The 20,251-nt window shown below is 41.4% G+C and overlaps 1 protein-coding gene across 2 annotated transcripts in view; it reads right to left on the bottom strand.

Moving 5' to 3' along the window:
* Positions 1-9,249: 9,249 nt before the first annotated feature.
* Positions 9,250-20,251, bottom strand: part of DPP10 (dipeptidyl peptidase like 10) — a 1,813,461-nt gene continuing 1,802,459 nt past the window's right edge. For both annotated transcript variants that reach the window (XM_069616586.1, XM_069616587.1), the window contains one exon: positions 9,250-9,879. In XM_069616586.1, coding sequence (XP_069472687.1) covers positions 9,742-9,879 — 138 coding nt within the window. In that variant the 3' untranslated portion in view covers positions 9,250-9,741. The remainder of the gene's footprint in view (positions 9,880-20,251) is intronic.

Here is a 20,251-nt window from a genome sequence, read left to right as displayed (position 1 = left end):
TGTCCTTCTGAAAGGAAGCAGTGAAGATCCCAAAACCTCCAACTGTCACACAGATTAGGACATTACTAGGGTATTGCCAGTACTTGATTTTAAGCTATGAAGAGATTGTTAAACCACTCGAGCAGTACACCCGAGCAAATAAGATAGAACCATTGCAGTCAGTGGACTCTATTTCCACTGGGAGCTATTTCCAAAGACAAAGAACACATACCTGATGGTCTGGCATTGGTCTCCCTGATTACAAGAACACATATAACTTGTATTATCACAGGAGGAACATTTACTTGAGCTATTTTCACCAATAGTAATTGTATTTACTACTGACCGGTGGCTTACAATAGTAAAGAGCTAGACCTGGCTGCAAATGGAATTCTGCCCCCAGCTAAAAGTCAGTTGTGGCTGCCACACTGTTACTAGAGCAATGCATGTACAGTGTATTGGGTTCCCCCTTAGAAGTTGTGGTACAACACTCAGTAGTTTCCTATCTACTGAAAGCTAAACCACAGCATATGTCTGTATTTTCGAGCTACTAAAATGTAAAAGAGACCTACCTTGAATAAAGCGGCCTTTCATCAAACCTAAAATAATGATCACCATATTTTTAGCATTGTATTCCATTAAGTGTTCAAAATTGGTTTGCTGTTATCAACAACAAAGATGCCATCAGCACAGAAATGTTGTTACACCAATTACGTTCACCCCACCTTCGAGAGCGTTGCATTATCTGCACAACACAACATCTGAGGCCTGATAGCCAAAATAGCCACACATTTGGTCTTGTGCAAAACTAGAAACATGCTTTCATTGCCCGTCCAATGTCCTCACATGTTTTTATAGGAATTCAGGTTGCATTGATTTTAGGAAGTGAAAACAAATTTAAATGTTGTTAAGCAACTTAAATTCAGTACTCCAACTAAGTCAGTGCCTAGTCTGGGATGCCCAAGGGAAGCCCTTATTTATATATTTTTATGACAAGTTCATAGATCTGGATGATAAACCCTTGTATAACGCCCCTTTCATTGAATCCCCCTGACCTCACTGAGCCAAGAAGTAGGTTTGTTTTGCAAATTAAAAGATTTATTTTACAAATTAAACAAGATATATATCACACGTTTATAAATAAATTAATATTGGATCGCACACTTATGAATATGACAGTAATCAACAATGGATAATATTACACTAGCACACTTTTGTAATCACTTAGGAGTTGGTATAGAAAGGATAAGGTAGCTGAGAATGCTTTTATGGTTTCAAGGAAATGCAATGATGGAAAAGAATGCAGCACCGACATAACTGAGATGGTTTCCACAAGAGATAATATGATCACTTTTTCTTTTGACAATTCACTCCCCCCCCCCTATGCAATGTAAGGAGATGGAAGGAGAGCACACAATGTTCACGAATACAATCAAATGCAATACCAATTCAGTTCCCCCTAGCAAGCTAAAAGCAACCGGTATGCTTTTAAACAGTCAACGATACTTTTAAATGTGATTTGCAATGAAGTGAAAATATGCTAAAAATGATTTTAATTCCCTATAGGAGATTCAGGGTAGGTGATAGCTACTTAAGATTCGTGTAGGTCAACACTATCAGTGATTCATGAGGAATTATCAGGTTGAAAACTGATTTCTGCAGTTGCAAGCAAAAGACAGCGATTTTTTTACAAGTGGTGAAATGAGCTAGTTGCAATTCGCGGCACTTTTTCCGAATGCGTCGAGCGCGATTATGGAAAAACTATAAGGAGTAGAAAGCTTAGATTCTTAGCTTTAAGATGAAAGTTAAATCTTGTTCCTAGCATGTATGGTTCAAGAGATACAGATGGTTTTGTGGAGGTAGATTTTCAGAAATTAAATAATGATTCAGAATGGCAAATGACACTTTCACAGCTTTAAAGTCACAGAATGAACACGTGATTTCCAATGCAGTTCTGGGCAGGTTGAATTGGATATGATAAGCTTATTTTTAACTAATAGATGACTATGCACAGTTCTGGCTGGGTACTCACACTATAAATTTGAAATAGGCCGTCAAGATCTGGTCAGATTGGCTGTGGTTTCCTCGCCACGGGACGGTCTCTGGCTCTGGTTCTGCTCACAGTGGTCTGGTCTCAGTTCTGGATCTCCGGTTCTGGTCTTGGCACTGCACAGCGGTCTGGTCTCGGTTCTGGATACAGCCCTGCTTTCTGGGTTCTGGCACAGGGTTCTAGCCAGAATCAAACAGCTTGCCCAGCTGTTGAATAGTTTGGTTAGGTGGCTGGATTCTGAGGCCTGCTGAGAAGGATTCAGCTTTTGGACTAGGCCTCTCTGCTGCAAGGTCTGAAGTCTAGATTCTAAGTTCTGGTTCTGGAGTCTTCTCGATATTGTCTGGTCCGGCAAAGTGCTTTGCAAGAAATCAGTTTGAAGTGGAAAGTGAATGTCCCTACCTGGGTCTCAATGACTCCTTTTATGTCTTTAAAAAGTGGGTGGGAAGGCTAACTTTCTATGCCCAACCCTCTGAGGATCCTGATAGGCTATAGGATTTTCTGTGCTCTCACTGGAGAACAGAGTTGTGAGTCATCCAGTGCTACCATTTTACAATCTATTGAAGAAACGACCCTTTGCTTTTACTGAGAAAATCAATTTTACCCAAAACACATATTTCACAGATACACAAGTTGTTGAAAATACATGTACACATGATGGATGAATTAAGACAGTTCTCTGATCAAGCCCCATGTTCCTGCGAGCTTGGGTTCAGAAATTACATTTTGCACTTTTTAGTAGCTTTTGCAACATTGGTTTTTCCTCTTCCTCAAAATTTACACAGAGGTACACCCCCTCCCTGAGCACATTACAATAAGTTTTCAATTCTCTAGTGTAAGCACAGTGTCTGCAATATTAATAAATAGCGGGGTTCGGTCTTAGAGCGTCACACAGAGTGGAGTTTAGTCTCAAATTGTAGTTACATTTTTCATATAAATATTCTCCTATTTGTACATTTCTGTCAGCTTAATACAATATTTTATAAGCAATTTGATAAAACATACATTTGGTGCAACATGAAATCCACAACCGAGTCTGGCCCGCCTCTAGCTGGCTGAGTCAGATGTCACATGCTTTCCTGCCAGAGCAACTGTTGACAATTACAGCTCAAATCAGCATATCCTGTTCAATTGAAAGAGGCTATTGTTCCTTTCTTCAAGGCTGCAGGAATCTCTCCTCCCCTCCTAATTTACATGTCAAGGCGATATCCTGTACTGTTGGTGGTAAGAGCAGGTGTCTAGGCTCGGTGTTAAGAATTCTCATTAACCAGCAAGGCTTTAAAGTTTCCAGCTAACTCAGGTTCCTTGTCAGCTCCTGAAAGACAGGCCTCCTGTCAGAGTTTAGAGTGCTAGCACCAGTTAGTGTCGAGCACCGGTACTGCACCCCTTTTTGGGAGCTGTCTTGAATTAACACATTTCAAAAAAAGGGATTTTACTTGATAGCATTTGCTAACAGTGTATTGCTATAGATTCTGCAGTAGAGTAATTTTCTGGCCATGATTTTAGCAATTTTTGACATCAATTAAAACATTTTTAACAGCACCATATTCCTTTGCAATGATTTCGCTCGTGGCACTTCTGGCCCATCACGCTCGCACTGGTGGGTGGCAGGTCAGATGACCATTTTGGTGTGCACCAAAACTGCATGGTTTTCCTGGATTCTGGCACAAATGTGGGCTTTTCAGCCATCTTGGATTTTTTAAGCCAACCGCACCAAATGTTGCAGCATAATAACTTGAACGTGGGTCAAGACACCTGACAATGTGTCACTAATTCCTTTATGTCACAGTCTATATGGTGTTGCTTTTTTCTCCAGAGCTCCTCTAAATTCCTGGGCCTATCAGCCAGGTTTTAGTTTCTTAAAATATATTATGTTAAGTTATTAGGATTTACACTGTTGCAATTTGCATTGATTCCAACTACTCTGGTGGATCTGGAAGAAAGTGGGTGGGCTGAGTTAGTTGGGAGTAGATGGAAAAGCAAGACTGTAGTTGTTTGTGTTTAGGTTGCAGATCCAAGGTACCCTGAGATATGCATGATTGTGAGCTTTGCAGGTTGAAGTGTAGGAGGCATTAAAGCTTTCTCATTTTTGTTTATAGATGGTTAGCCTCTATATGCGGGTGTGTGCTGACCAGAGGCTGTGCATGTGAAATGTAGGTAGAGGTGAAGGTTTGTAATGTTCAAAGTGTATCCAGAGGGTCTCTTTTTAAAAGACATGTGCGAGTGGCTGGTTTTTGTTTTGGGGTGCTGGAGTGAAAATGAGGGTTATTCAAATGGTGGGGAAGAGTTCTTCAGTTTTCCTAGAGCTTTCAAATTATGTGTCTTAGTTTCGTAATGGAGGGAGGCGCATAGCTTTAGCGGTTGGTACTTGAAGATGTCCTGTGTTGAGGATTGGGTATTCTGGGAAACAGGGAAGACATCATTCTATTAGGTTTTTTTTGGTTCCTTGAGGTGATGTCTTCCAGTCACCCTAGTTTCCTGGGTGCCATGTGATGTGTTCAAGGCAGACGGTCAGCAGCCGCTATGGCTTTCACTTAGGTTGTGTCTGTGCATGAAAGTCGAATTATTGAGATACAAAGCCCAATATTATACACAATTAAATAAGACAATTTGTTATCTTGAGATACCTAGTGTAGGTACAATACAATGCACTTTCACAGGAAGACCTAGATATGAAACAGAGTATTGTATTTAAAATGCAATTCAGTGTTGTCCTTGCAAAGGCAATGTCATTTCAGAGCAACATTACTGTGAGACAGAGTACTGTATGAAATTAAGTAATTCAATGTATTATTTTAGGAATACCCGTCTGTGTACAGTTCTATGGCCTTTCACAGGTACACTTCGAATGCATAAAAAGTGTAAAAACTCAATGTGCCATCCTAGTGATGACCAGGTATGAAATAGAAATTTCTATAGGAAATGGACACATCAGTGTGCCATCCTATGGAAAACTTGATGTAGAACACAACAGTGCACATTATATAACTATGCAATGTGCTTTTAAGGGATGCCTATATGTGAGTGCAACAGAGTATACATTGCTTCCTTAGAGGTATATATATGTGAGAAAGTATGTAAAACAATGCAGGTCTTTAGTTAGGGATATCAGATGTAAGTGATTATTTTGAATACAAACATTTAGAAGATGAAAATGTTGAATTCTGAATGTTTCTTTTCGAAATAAGCACCCCACAGCCGAATGGCCTTTATAGACCACACTCCTCCCACCCCCTTACTTACCTTTCTGCGGCACACTTCGCTTTGTGCTGCCGAGTCCCATCAGCCCCACTTTCCTTCACTTCCGTGGATGTGAACAGGCGCTGCAGGGTCCTTTTCTTTTCATTTTTCCCAAACGTTCTTGTTTTTGATGTGGGGGACACCCCTTCAACCCCTGATACCATTATAATGAACAAGGGGCCAGGGGACATCCCCGCAACCCCTGCTTCCCTTGTTTGCTATAATGAAAACCGAATGGTTTAAATGTTCACCATTTTTGTCTGTATGTAATTTTGGTACAGCCGAAATCTGAACATTTCAACAATGTGTTTTTTTGTATACAATACATTTGTGCAATATTAGGGATATCTAGGTCTGAGCAACATGGAGCTTAAAGTCTGGCAATACACCATCAATGAGACAATGCAGAATGGTATCTTAGGGGTTGTTAGATGGGAAAGTGTGTGTACAAAAATGCAATCTCTCTGGAGGATAGCTCAGGGGCAACGTGCTCGCCTTGGAAGCAAGACGACACAGAGCACCACAGGTTCAATCCCCGGGTCCGCGCTTAGAAACCTCTGGGTATTAAGCACGTAATAAATAACCTATCATATCATATCATAGCAATACTTTTGTTTGGGATACCTAGGTGAGCAACATGGGGTGCAAAATGTCCCAGACCATGCTCATAGGGGCACCTATATAGATAACACAATAGCATACAAATGAGCTTCCTGATACCCAGATGTGAGTACAATCTAGTGCATTTTCCTACTGATGCCTATGTGTGAGATAATAATAGAGTGCAGTATAGCATTGAAGTAGGTTTGTTACAATGTAGAGCATGACACTAAGTGAGCTTTCTTAAGTTGTACTAGGGATAAGCTAAAACAAAAAAAATCCGTGGGATATTTAGATATGAGACGGTGTGCAAATGAATGCCTGGTCTATTCATATCTTGTTATGAGCAATGTGGAGCACAGTATGTGGCAGTGCTCAAAGGAAGCAAAGCCCGGTTATCCAACACAGTAGAAATGAAAATGTAACAATCCCAGTGACACCCAGATGCATAAACACAGCAGGGCACACCATGAAACCATGTAATATGCCTCTCAGGTTTTTTAAGGTGAGTCCAAGCAGCCACAACCCAGAAATGAGGAAGCACAATTACTGGGAGTTAGATGTGAGACCGTATGTAACACAGTAAGGGATACCTAAACGTTAATAGTGTGGAGGGCAATGCCCAGATACTAAACCCAATCATGTAGATGAAACAACTCAGTTCACCCATGCAGGGTTACCTGGGGTTAGCTCAACAGGACAACAAGAAAAGTGGCGCATTGCGCCCTTTTTGGATACCTATAAATGAACGCAGTTTAGCACAATTTCAAAGCAATGCAGGGATAATGTGATGCGCGTCATTATGTAAGCCTATCTGAGACTTTTTTAAAGAGGCTAAGCACTTTTACAGAAGCATCCAGCTGCGAAGCACATTATAATACAACATGCTTCAGCTCAAAGCCACATTCCATGTGCACCAGATGCGAAACCTGACAAGCCTTCAAGTGAGCCTGTCTGAGAACAACATTCGGGATTTTGCATGCTTTCTTAGGGATACTTAAAAGTGAAACTATGTGTAAGATAATTGTTGATTTTATGTGAAGGATACTTTGGTGTAAACGTCATGCAGCACAAAAGCTGGCAGCATACTTGCACAGGGACATCCAAGTATCGATAACCCGGAATGTGCAAATTGCTAGGTTTTAATACTATTCAATTCGATGTACCCTGTAATGTGGTTTTTAGAGATGCATCTATGTGAAGATAACAGAGTGCAATTTACAATAAACAATGCAAAAACCATAGAGCTCAATATAGATTAATGCAATTGTATAGGACTAGCTCGTTATCAAAATATATAATACAATATGAAATAATTCAATGCAAGGACACCTAGATTCGAGGTACATTGGAGACACAGTATAGAATAATGTAAAGCACTTTCGAGGGATGCCTAGATGTAATACACAATTGTGTGCCCAACACAGAGATGGTGCCATGCACTTTCCTAGGGGTATCTTGCTGGAGCGAATAATAATAATAGAGCACAATATAGAACAGAGGCACTGTGCTTTGCTGTGAAACCTAGATGGGAGCCAACACTATAGCGCATGATAACCGTGTGCAAATAGATGTGAGACAATAAAATGCACCACACAGAAACAAGTTACAAACTTAGGGCACCTGGGGTCTCGATTGGGGAAGCACAGGCCAGGGGTAAAATATCACTGTCTCATGGGCATAATTTTAGGCTGGGGACAGGGGTGTGTGCCCCCCCCCCCAACTTTCATGGCACACCATTTTGTCCCCATTCATTCGGCTGGGGCACCTTTTCTTCAGATGTCATGCCGCCCCCAACATTTTTAGCAAAGTTACTCCACTGCTGTCTCTTACCTGATTGTAGCAGAATTCAGGACCAGGAGTCTTGTTAGGGGTAGGGGGAAAGGATAACAGGGAACAAGAGTCACCATTATGCTATACCCTTCATCGGCAGCCTGGGCAAGGCTCCACAAGGATAACCGGAGTAATAAGTCTGGGGTAAGTGTCAGGTGACTTCCTTTGCGGAAAGGAGTCCCAGATTTCACTAAGGGATTTGGGGGAAGGGTTTAGAAAATGACTACCTGCAAGGCAATTATGTGTTTTTCTAAGTGAGGGAAAACAACAAACTAAATGAAACAGCATGATTTGCTGTTTTAAAAGACAGCGCCCTGTGCTTTCTGCCTGTGCATTTCTAGATGACGGTATGGGACAGGAGACTTCTTTGGACTATGGGAGGCCTGCATTTCACAAATGGATTGTGGTAAAGGGAGTGGAAAATGATCACATACATTTTCTAATTCGGTTTTTCAAAGGCTTATAAAACAACTAAAAACACAAAACCAGTTTTTTCAAATGCTTAGAAAAGTGAGAGAAAATCGGGAATCAAGCAAAACAGAATAAAAAATACGAAAGTAAAGCAAAAGCTTACTCCAATACCAATTCTGTGTCCAGACAAAACACAGTCAGTGCCCAATCCTTCCTTCCTCTGCTTCTCAGGACTGGACTATAGGCTTCAAAATACAATTTCTTTCAATGGTTCTGCTTTTTCTCTTTTTTTTATCCAGAAAAGTTGTTTAGTTTCACGTAGTTTATGTTTGCGTTGGATTGAGATTTTTGCAATATTTCTATGCTCTGACCTATTGGACACTGTAAATTATGTGTTTTGCTGATTCCCACTGATATATTGTGCTCAGCCTATTTTGGTAGCGGAAACCAAATGCAGTTTGCATTTTTTCTAAATTATTAACATTTAATCGTAGTCTCAATCATTGACCTAATGATTGACAGAGCCTGTGGAAAAAATAAAACAAATAACCTAAAAATAAGAAATACATATATCAATATGTAGCGGTCACCTTTGCAGAAGATACCTTGTTTGACAAGTAGCTGGAGCTTACCTCAATCGAACCCATTAGGCTGTGGCTTTAAAGCCCTAAGGGTTGTGTTGTAACGACTGCAGTTTAATCAATCTACCACTCTTTTGAAAGTCAGCCTTCTTAATATTTCCCTAGTCTTATTAGATGATGTGCAGCTGTTTTCAATTCCTGTCAAATAGCATATTTCTTTCTGGAGTTTTAAATGAAGATTGTTTCCAAAAATTGCTAAATGCTATCATTGTGCTGAATCTCATGTCATGTCAAAGAAAGCACAATGACATTTCTGATAGTGATTATTTTGATGATCTTATGACACTGATACAATAAATAATAAAATGAGGTTAATTATGGCCTAAGGAAATCTCATGACAGTAGAAGTTGAAGTGATAATAAAATCCTTCTTATCACAGGTAATAGTATAGAATATCAATTTTCATGTGATCAGTTTACATACAAGTTCCCATGTAACTCAAATGCTTTATCTTTTTGTAATCAAACCACTAAAAGGAATGGAATAAATAAAGGACGTAGAAATAGATATTTCTTTATTAACCCAGATTCTTTATGAGGAGACAGTAACAAAATTGCACTTTTTGTAATTTTACAGTATTGTGTTAGATTGCAGCTCGATATTAAAGGATTAGTGGATGGAACATGTTTGGGTTTTTCCATAATACAAATATGAAGAAATTTCAGTGGGATAGAAATTAGCACAAAACACACAGAACTAACCTCGGTGATTAACAGAAAAAAAACATGCACTATAGCAAAAGAAATGTCTTCTTGATACTATTGATCAACTGTGTACAACTGTGGACCTTTCTCAGGAAATCCGCAGTGTCCCTTGTTAACACCAATGGACAATACTTCAAATTCCAGCTAAGGAAATCATTGTCTCTGAATGTATTGTTGCTCCAATGGTTCATCCTCTAGCTGTCCTTAGACTAGTGTAGAATCTGCAATCAAACAGTCACTTGTTATATTTTGATTCAAAGTCTTCGTAAATACAAATATATATCCTTATTCATCCTCTTCAGGTTCCGGCGGTAACATCGGTGAATCACCTTTCAAACAATCACTGAAAAAATTGAGAATTGTGCTGTGGAGGTGGTGTTTGCTTCTCTCAGATGCAATATCGTGGCCTTCGTCTGGGTACACCTACGATTTAAAGAGAAACATAAAACGATTATAAATGCATTCAGTTTATGCCTTCTGAAATCCAATGTCTTAATATTCAAAGAGGCAGGTTAAGCATATGTTAGTCCCTGGTTCGGTTATATCAAAGGCTTGGTAGACATAATCAAAATTAAACTGTAGTTTATTTTGCCAACACAACCACAAACCCATGCCCACTTATGCAAAGTGAACATAGCATACATGTCAGCATTCTTGGGGTCTGGTCCAATACCACATCAAATAACACTCTGTGTGCAGCAGGAAGACTGTGGGCACGAGTCCCACATTTGCATCTAGTACATTGCAGAAAATGCACTAGTGGACATGCATTTCTCTGCTGGAGAACACTTTGTATACCAACTCAGGTGTGATCATGGTCTACAATTTATATTCCTGGACACGAGTTGAAGAAGGGAACCAGAATTATTCCATTATAATCTGGGGCATTTCCTGCCCCTCATGGAGGCTCAATCTGAGCATTGATTTTTTATCCCACATATTTAGGTAAATTGAACACTAGCCTGTTCAACAAGGGCACTGTGTTTCCATTCTTCGCTCATAGGTCATGTGGCTTTTGCCAAGGGGCTGACAGAAAATGACAAGGCTGGTGCTGGCAGATGACCGCAGTGAATACCATGCCTGCTCCTAGCACTAGTTCCCTCTGACCTCTTGGAGTGTGCTGCATACTTAAAATTCGCATTGTTTAGGAACAGAACGATTTGGAAACATGTGTTACATCCTTCAACATAATGGTGTCGCCTGTTGACAATGTATTGTGAGCACTAATAGAGAGCATGCAAGTGTTGAGACCAATTAAATGTTCAACTACGTAATAGCCTTTAATGTTTGTTTGTTAAAATATAAATAGTGGGTCATCTCTAAAATAAATTATACAAATAGTTATTCATCTCCACCCAATATTCACTTGTGATGTGTATGTACTGTATATCATTAAACTAAACAAACAATGACACATTGACATTGGGCCTCATTACCAGTTTGGTGGTAATTTGGCAGTTAATCTGCCAATTTGCTGGCAGGCTTGTTTGCTGCTATCGCCACTTGGTTCTGGGGTTTATCACAGGATTACAAATGGTGTTAGGAAAGTGTTAATCCCCATTTATGGAGTGCACAGGGATTTCATCAGAAATACGGTCATGGTAATTCTGACAATGTATACCTTGAAGTGACAACTTTACCTCCAGCATAATGCTGGAGAAAAATCTTCAGCTTCAAGGTCTAATTTGTAGTTTAGCGATGCGGGATAAAGAGCAGCAATTTCGTTACCACTAAAAAAAAGCAATAACAGAATGGCCACTTGTTTTTTTCCCACACCGCCAAACTTGTTACTATGGGATGTATTGACCCACTCCGCTATCTTATGTGGCATCACTCTGATAGTTATGGTGCAACAATGGTGGCAAAACTCTTGTGTGTGCCAAAAACCTCCAAAACCGCATGTTTAAATGCACAAAAAGATGGATGCACAATCTGCCACCCATGGTGCATATGTCATGGGATAGAGCACACACTGCAGAAAATGTGCCAGTGGGCTCCATGACCAGAAAACAGAGTACAGAGAGAGAAGCTGCACTTTGCAAATGAAACTCCAAAATGTACCTATAAGTGACATTTGCTTTGTTGCTAAGAACTCCAAAATGCCTGTACACAACACTTAGAACATTCAAAATCTTGCTTGGCGCTAAAATTCATGTAAAATAATGAAGCATGGTGAATATACAAAGTCCTAAAGTGTAAAGAGCAAAACATTTCCTCAGACAAACTGGATTGTCTGTAAACTGACAGCTCTTGTCAAAATCTGTGTGCAGTATACGGGGCTACTTGTGAATGACAGCTGTCAGATGAGCTCCTGATGAAACTTCAAAGTATCTAAACTAAACGTCTGCTGGATGAGCAAACATAAAAGGATTGTTGCTAGAAAGAATACAGATTTCCGTTGTTTTTGATCCTACAGGTTAAAGCTAAGAAAGTAATGTATGTATGTTATTTGATGCAACAAGTTTGATTTCTGCTGGATTTAAGAAGCTAAGAATAAATTATCCTGGCTTTGCTGCAAGAAGTGGAAAAACTGGTTTCTCCCAAGGGGAGGGGAAATCCTCTCAGCAGAAACTCACTGGTACATAATTGTGGGTTAGGCCAGACTTTTGTCTACAAAAAGAGAATGAACAATGAACAATGGCAGATCCTTCAGACCATGAAACAGGTGTGTGAAAGGGTCATAAACTGTTCCTGGAAGGAATTCTCCAAAGGAGGGGGCTACTCCTGGACTCCACGGAGAGACTAAGGGGTGGATCTTTTGCTGTTAAGAATGAACAATGAACATTTTTAGAGACTCATAACTTGTGATTTAAAGTGGTGAAAAATATAAAAAGGACAGTGTTAGTCTAATTTTTGGCTGCACATTTTAAGAGGCGGTAGAACTGTGTAACATTCTAGACAGGAACGGCAATATATGTGGTTTTATGTGAACGGTATTAAAACTAGAATTGTGAAAATTTACATAAACATCCCTATGTTAAACACACACATTTGTGAAAATGTGTAGACAATTTGGAAAATGTTTTCATGGCAAAAAGGACACAATTCAGTAGAAAGGTGAAACAAGATCCCACAGCTGCAGGATTGTGATGCACAGATGCTACATACAATATGGAATCTTTGTGTGTGATTTGTGTAGAGGTGACCAATGTAAAAATAGGTATTTAGGATAAAATCAGATTTTGACACTAGTGGTTGAGGGGAGGTTTCTAAGGCCTGTAAAGCTAAACCATAAATGTGACATCATCCGTCCTTGATCCGCCTTGCATCTGAGTGATTGGAGGTGAGGTCCTGATCCAATCCCAGTTCACAGGGACAAGCTTAGCTAAGCCGGCCCCTGCACCCCTTTTGTGATCTCATTTGAAAGGATAAATAGAGACAGCTGACAACACATAGGGACTCACTTTCTTGATTCCAGCGGAACACTTTGTTCCAGCATTCTACATCCAGCTTTAACATCCTTCCAGATCCAGATGCCAAGACTCTTGCCAAGCAGTGGATAACTATTGACTTTCAGCAAAGCGTAAATCCTCAAGCTTATTCTCACAACCCAGTGTAGCGCTGTGGTGCGGGAAAGCCTTCTGAACTAGTATCCTGAAACTCTCTGGCTTGCTACCACAAGGCTTGCCTGAGGAACTCGCTATCCAGCTGATTTGAAATACCCAGAAACAAGGAGGGCAGAATCCTGTGCAAATCCGGTGACCGGCCTAGCTGACCCAGTCCCGCACCTGATGTGCTGTCCTTCCTTGACAGAGCGAATCCAAGACCAGAACTAACGGTCCAATTTAATAATTTATTCTGTAAGTATTAATAGGAAGAACAGTGACCCATAATATATCTGCATTGTATGATCCCAATCTCAAAACCATCCCATCTTTAATTCAGAACTATAGTATTGCTAGAACTATCCTTGCACTGACCTTTCTCTCATCTATGTTACTAAACCCTAACTTCTTATTGATTTGATTAAGAAAAGTAATTCCCAAACCAAACAGAAACTAGAGTATCACACATGAATGGTTATGAGCGGCCGTGAATGACTGAGTCCTGTGTGGCATTCTCTTTTTTGTAGTCCTTAACATAGTATAAGAAAACCTGTCAGTTTTAAACCTGAATTTCTGTTTTCCATTTTCGCGCCTATTTTGCAAAAACAACTCCTACTAAAACCGTTATAGTGAAAATCGCACAAGGAAAATGTTGCAGCGATTTGACATTTTGCACGTGTGAATTAGATTTTAATTATTTCCTACTCTGACTTTGAGATTCAAAATGTTTTCGTTTGACTAAATCATTGATTGTGAGCATCTGTTCAAAGCAGCTCCCATAGGAATTTATAATAATTAAGTATTTTTGAAAAATATTTGGTGTTTTGGTCAGCCAATTCCAAAGAAAATTGAAGCCATTCTGACAGTGAAAAGTCAATTATGTTTCTCTCTTGCGTCTAAAGGGGGAAGGTGGGAGTGGTATTCTGTTTGATTTGTGTTATTCCTGAATACCTGCTCTCTCCTCATATCTATTTAAATTGCCTATTGGTGGGTGTAGGGGTGTTGCAGGGGGAACCTCTAACCCTAGTGCCATCTGTTCCAAACCAACCCAGAAGTATTCTCTTCTGTGCTGCATTTGTTTTTGTGCTTATTACTTGATTCCTAGTGTATTAAAGAGATTATTCAGTGTTCTGTCACCCCATTGGTGTTGTTACCTTTTTAAATATGTAGCAATTACATTCTATATACACAAATAAATATTTACCTTTGCAAACTAGCCTGATTCCTGGTTCAGTGTGACTGGGGGGTCTCAGGAGAAGGGTATGATATGAGTGGTATATCATTCAGAATATTTAATGTATAGATAGAAATAAATAAGGGTTTAATTTGTGCACTACATGCTGGGCGAGAATTGAGTGTGTGCCAGATTGAAATCACTTACTGTCAGGAATGGCACTCTGTCAAGAGTGGCACAGGGTACCCAGGTAGGTTTTGGGTGGCTGTGCTGATGTAAGGTGACAGATAAGCACACACAGCAGGAAGCTCAACAAGAAAGAAGAATAGGCAACAGTAGCTGTGAACAAAAAGGGGCAGGGAACGAAGGTACAAACAAACTAGATTCCCTCTTGGGGTGTATGCAGAAATGGGAAAGAGTGTTCCACGACCTTAGGAAACTCCAGCCTTCTGCACAGATTGCTATAACAGGGGCCCACTCTGTATGCTCATGGCTGGGAACAACAACAGTGTGTGTCTGTACCTGAACCCCAAGGCACGAACAAGGTAACAGTACTTCACAAGACTGAAGCCTGTACGGGTCCAGCAGGAACCAAACAATGACACGAGGTACGACACTGAAAACGCGATAAGGGAAGGGGCAGAGGTTGACTGCCGGAAACCAACAGTCAAGCTCTGTACAAAGGATTTACATAAGACACAAGTGAAGACAAGAACAGAAATATCCAGGGAAAAGGAAGTCAAAGAGAACAGGGTTCAGAACAGGATCCGGAAGAAAGGAAGGGCAGAACCTAGTATGTAACTGTAGGAAATGGTGACCAGAAACTGTACACGGAATAGTAGAACAGTAACTCAGGGCTGGAAAGACAAGAGAAAGCTAGCAGAAGGAAAAGAAGGAAACAGTATAATGTATATGGATAACCCAAGGGGAGGACAGAAGACTCAAGGAAGAGAAGGACAGGGATCAAGAACAGGGGTTTGCAAACAAGGAAGAGAGTAGGGAGCAGTAGCCAGGCAACAGGGGGGCTGCAAACAAGGAAGAGAGTAGGGAGCAGTAGCCAGGCAACAGGGGGGCTGTAAACAAGGAAGAAGGGCTGCAGTAACGGATGGCACAAGGTGCAGGCAAACTGTTGTGGACTGCACAGGACTGTAGTAGGCTGCAAAGCAGGGAGTCCAGAGAAGCCGGACAGAGCTGTAGTAAGCTGCAGACAGAGAGCCCAGAGGAGCAGGGCAGCAAGGAGTGAGCCCAGAGCAGCAAGGCAGGGAGCCCAGAGGACCCGGGCTGAAGGCAGTGGAGTGTAGCAGGCTGCAAGGCAGGTAGCCCAGAGGAGCAGGGCTGCAGGCAGTGGAGTGTAGCAGTCTGCAAGGCAGGTAGCCCAGAGGAGCAGGGCTGCAGGCAGAGGAGTGTAGCAGGCTGCAAGGCAGGGAGACCCAGAGGAGCAGGCCTGCAGGCAGAGGAGAGTAGCAGGCTGCAAGACAGCGAGACCCAGAGGAGCAGGCCTGCAGGCAGAGGTGTGTAGCAGGCTGCAAGGCAGGGAGACCCAGAGGAGCAGGCCTGCAGGCAGAGGAGTGTAGCAGGCTGCAAGGCAGGGAGCCCAGAGGAGCAGGGCAGCAAGGAGCAAGCCCAAAGGTGCAGGGCAGCGAGGCAGGGAGCCCAGAGGACCAGGGCTGAAGGCAGAGGAGTGTAGCAGGCTGTAAGGTAGGGAGCCCAGATGAGCCGGCAAAAGGGCACTGGCTTAGAAGCCGGATAATACGGCAACAGGAACAGCATACAAATCGTGGCTCAAGCCAAAATGGGGCTGGGAGAACTCTTGATGCAAGAGACTGAGCTCCTGCAGGCAGCTGCTTAAATACAGCCCTGCCCTGTACTGAGGCAGGCTAATTGGCAGCACCTGGAGCAGCACACCTGAAGGTATCTGCCTCCTCCCTCTCTGGTCCTGAGAAGGCGGAAGCAGCACTGATCGCTAGGGCTTCTGGGGATTGTGGTTTCAATACTGAAGAATGGGAATAGCCAGGAATTGATAACTGTAGCAAGGGGCATTATGGTACATGTAGTTAGCTGAATTAAATAAGAAAGAACCAAAGTTGTGCAAATGGAAATTAAGGACCAAAGTGTGAATAGGGGTTGTTCAAAGAGTATTATGATGATAAATGAGTTCCAAATAGTCCATGATGGTTGCCAATGTGTGCGCCAGTGGCACACGCATGACACTTACATTACGAGTCCTTTTGTGTTTAATCACATTTTTAATGATGCCATGTTTTATGCATTACATTGCAGTTTTGATTCACATTTTAAATAAAATGGGCACGAAATATAGATGAGCTAGAATGTAACAGAGGACTTGAGCAAAACACTGGCAGCTTTCTTCAGTAGAAAGAGGTCCCATAAATACCTTACAATAAAAATAAAAAAAGCACATTCAACCAAAAGACCATAAGAGACAGAATAGTTACAGTGTACCACTGTAGTAAAGATAGTAAACGTGAATAATTGTTCAGAATAGCAGCTGGCAAGGTTTTGACGCTCAATGGACACACATCACTATACTCAGGTTGAGATCAGTGTGTGGGTTTTTAGTTTTAAAAACAATGGGCACAGCCCTTTGAGAAACATGGAGATCAACATAGTTTTAGCTACATATTTGCCCGTCAGAGAAATGTCATTAACAGAATATTACATTTGATTTAGGGATATCCAATCTCGTGAGGCTCTACAGTGTGGACTGTAAACTACCACTTTGCCACGTGTGATCTCATAAATGAGCCATGGGCGCAAGGATACATTTCAAGGCTTTTATTTATGCTCAACAAATGTAAAATGTCAGGTTGCTTGCAAAGAAACACTGAGAGGGATATTTAAGAGTAATGCAAATTGGATGCAGGTGACGATCGTTAGCATATATTTTCTGTTGGCTCCCATGCATGCAATTCTCATAACTTGCAAAGCAGAGTTTATTTGTAAAGATTGAATCAGGGCAAAATCACATTTGCTCTTCACTTGACCGCTCAGCTGTATAACACATTAAATGCTGCCTGCAAATGACACTGTTTTATAATAGATTCCATAAGAATGTTCCTGCTGTTTGCCAGGTGCAAATGCACCTGGGCCTGATTCACTACGTGTTTTTCAAAAGAATTTTCAGATTGGAAAATGCGTTGTGAATCAGGTCCTCTGTGTGTAAAGTGACGGCCAACATCAATAAGGTCTAATGAATGGGCCCTAAATGCACTTATTTAAATAACATGGACTCCTCCCTCCCTTTCTGACCAGATAGCATGCAGTCAATGATACATTGTGTTTTGTCCTAAATTCACCTCTTTTGACAGCTATATATCTTCCCCTTCATTGAGAAAGAACGTTTTAGAAAAAGTAGACATGATTTTTTATATTCTCTCTTAATTTCTAATACACTGGGTTTAAGGGCCCTTAACACTTTCCTTCGTTGGGGTCTGCCAATCGGAAAACAAAGGAGGGGGATTCTTTGCTGCCTTGACCAGTGTAGGGTTGTTTAATATGAGATTAACATTAGCCACATCTGTCTTTATATGAAATATTTATCCTCACAGTATAAAAACGTTTAGCATAGCATGACAACGCAACATAAAATCCCTTTAATACCCCAAAAAGGGGAACGCTTATTTTGCTTGTGGGAACAATTTTGTGACTACCTACTAATGGTCAGCTATCCCTTGCTCTAGGACTGGCCTTGTTTTTAAACTGACAAAAAACACCGATGCTAGTCCCATTGAAAAGGTTTTGTGACAATATAGCTGTACAAAAATACAATCAGATGTTTTCTAGTTTAAACAATAATGCCCCTTACCTAACATATTGATTGTGTTTGTAACAATAACAGGCGTTTCGGCATTGAACATTCTGGAAGATTAATATTCACTTGATGTGCTCACCATTCAATTATCAGTGATGTTTTAAATACATAATTCTCACGTGTCATTCACTACCTGGAGGTTTTTTGTCTGAAATGTTCAAAGGACTTTATAGAAAAGGAGAGCGACATATCATTAGAACCCTCGTTCTCTAGTTCTCTACGATGCCCCTCAGTAAACCTAAAAGGAGAAATACTTTTTATTGGTACCTTTCAACTCTAATTATAATTGTTTATGCCCTCATCTGCGTGTGAACACCTGACTGTATGATTAAGGCAGATGTATTGAATGATATGTATTAAGAAAAAAATTGCAAAAGGATAAGGTGTGATTCAGTAAAAGTTTTATTAGGCGATGAGCAAACAACTGATTCCTTTTGACTTATGAAATTGAACCAATGAAAACGAAAGATACTAGACTTCCTATTGGTAATTTCATTACTTTGAGCCCTTCTCTTTCTTTACCTAGTCCTTTCTCATTGAGGCCATCGCCCCCCGTACCCCGAGGCAGGAACCCTACTGTTGTTATATAAATAAAATATCTTACCTCTGATACTTACCTTATCCTCGGAAGGAATATAATAGACCAGGGTGAAAGTATTCCAATACTTAATGTTTCAGCAGTAGGATGATCAGTATTATTCATCCAGAGGGTTGTGGGAGGAGGAGAAGGTAGGACTGGGAGGAAAAAAATGACTCAGAGAAATGGGATTACCATTACATGATCTAATCATAACATCTGTGTCCTTCTTCCTCCTCCCAGTCCTTACTCATTGAGGATTTACCAAGCAGTTACATGGATATCATAGATCACACTGTGACCTCCAGACACATTTTGCATGGCATCCAGTCATTCTTACTTCATTGTGAGATTAATATAATCATTAATACGTGAATCTAATCATTAAACGTGAGAGGACTACCAACGGAATGGTTAGGTAGGTCTACATTAATTTTGAAATGGTAGAATATCGGGTCTGGTAATGACCATGTGGCCACTCTGAAAACATCCTCCATGGAAACTTCTTAGAAGGGAGCCCAGGAAAAAGACATTGGCCCTCATTACGACCCTGGCGGAAATCGTGGTGCTAAATGCACCATGGAGCACGGCGGAAAGCTGCCGATAGCGCCATGGGGGTTGGCGGATTTACCGCCCCATTCCGACCTTGGCGGGGCGGTAAATCCCCATTCCCCATTTTACCCTTCCCCATTCCCATTTTTGCCCCATAGGGCATAATGGGAGTGGGGAAGGCGTTAATTACGCCACCGTAAAATACGGTGGCGTAATTAACAAGGTCCCGTAGCGCCATGGATTTTTCCGCCCGGAAAAACCAGGCGGAAAACGCTCCATGGCGCTACGGGAACTCGTAGTAGGGCGGACGGGTCCGCCGCGAATACCGCTGGCGTAAACCCACTCCGCCAGGGTCGTAATGAGGCCCATTGTCCATTAAGAGTGCCCGGTACTGCCTCAAGTAAAGGGAAGCCAGAAGCCTCATAGATAAGGGAACTGGCTTCATTGTTAAGGGAAATGTCCAATGTGATCCAGCGGCTATGGGTAGCTCTGGTAGGTTTTTTGCGTGAATGGTCCAGACAAAAGGTAACAAACAAGCCCTCGGATTACATGAGGTGGACATTGTGCTCTAGATAGAGGTGTGCCAATCTCCCTAAATCAAGTGATGTGAGCAGAATGTATTTGATACTCTCTGTTCCCAATTTTAGGGAGGACCAGATAATCATGGAGATGGATAACTGAGATGAGTGGCTGGGGAAAAAGGGGAGGGATAGAGGATTAGACACTTTGTGTCAAAGTTGGGGAATAGATGTGAGAACAGAAGGGCACCCAAATTGCCCAGTCTATGTGTTGAGGACATCACCACGAGGAAGAGGCATTTTGAGCTTTCCTGCAGGATGGTTTTGCTGAAAACTGTTTTCTAGATCTGACTTTGGCACTGTGGGAAGGCATCTTGCTGTGCCCGCTGCCCATCATGCCTGTTTTCCGATGCTGCAGACTTACATGCAGCCCCTGAGAATCACTTTTCCCCTTCACCCACCCACATCCTCCCGCAAGCAGGGGCTACCCTGCAACACCTGCTCTCCCGACAAGCCATTTCACTTTTCCCCTAACCTCATCTCTCCAGCTGTCCTGCTCCACCAAATGGCAACTTTTTTCCCACCATGCTTAAGCTT

This window comes from Ambystoma mexicanum, chromosome 9, assembly GCF_040938575.1.
Source record: "Ambystoma mexicanum isolate Mex_15411 chromosome 9, UKY_AmexF1_1, whole genome shotgun sequence".
Classification (NCBI taxonomy): domain Eukaryota; kingdom Metazoa; phylum Chordata; class Amphibia; order Caudata; family Ambystomatidae; genus Ambystoma; species Ambystoma mexicanum.
This window is presented reverse-complemented; position numbering and strand designations above follow the sequence as displayed.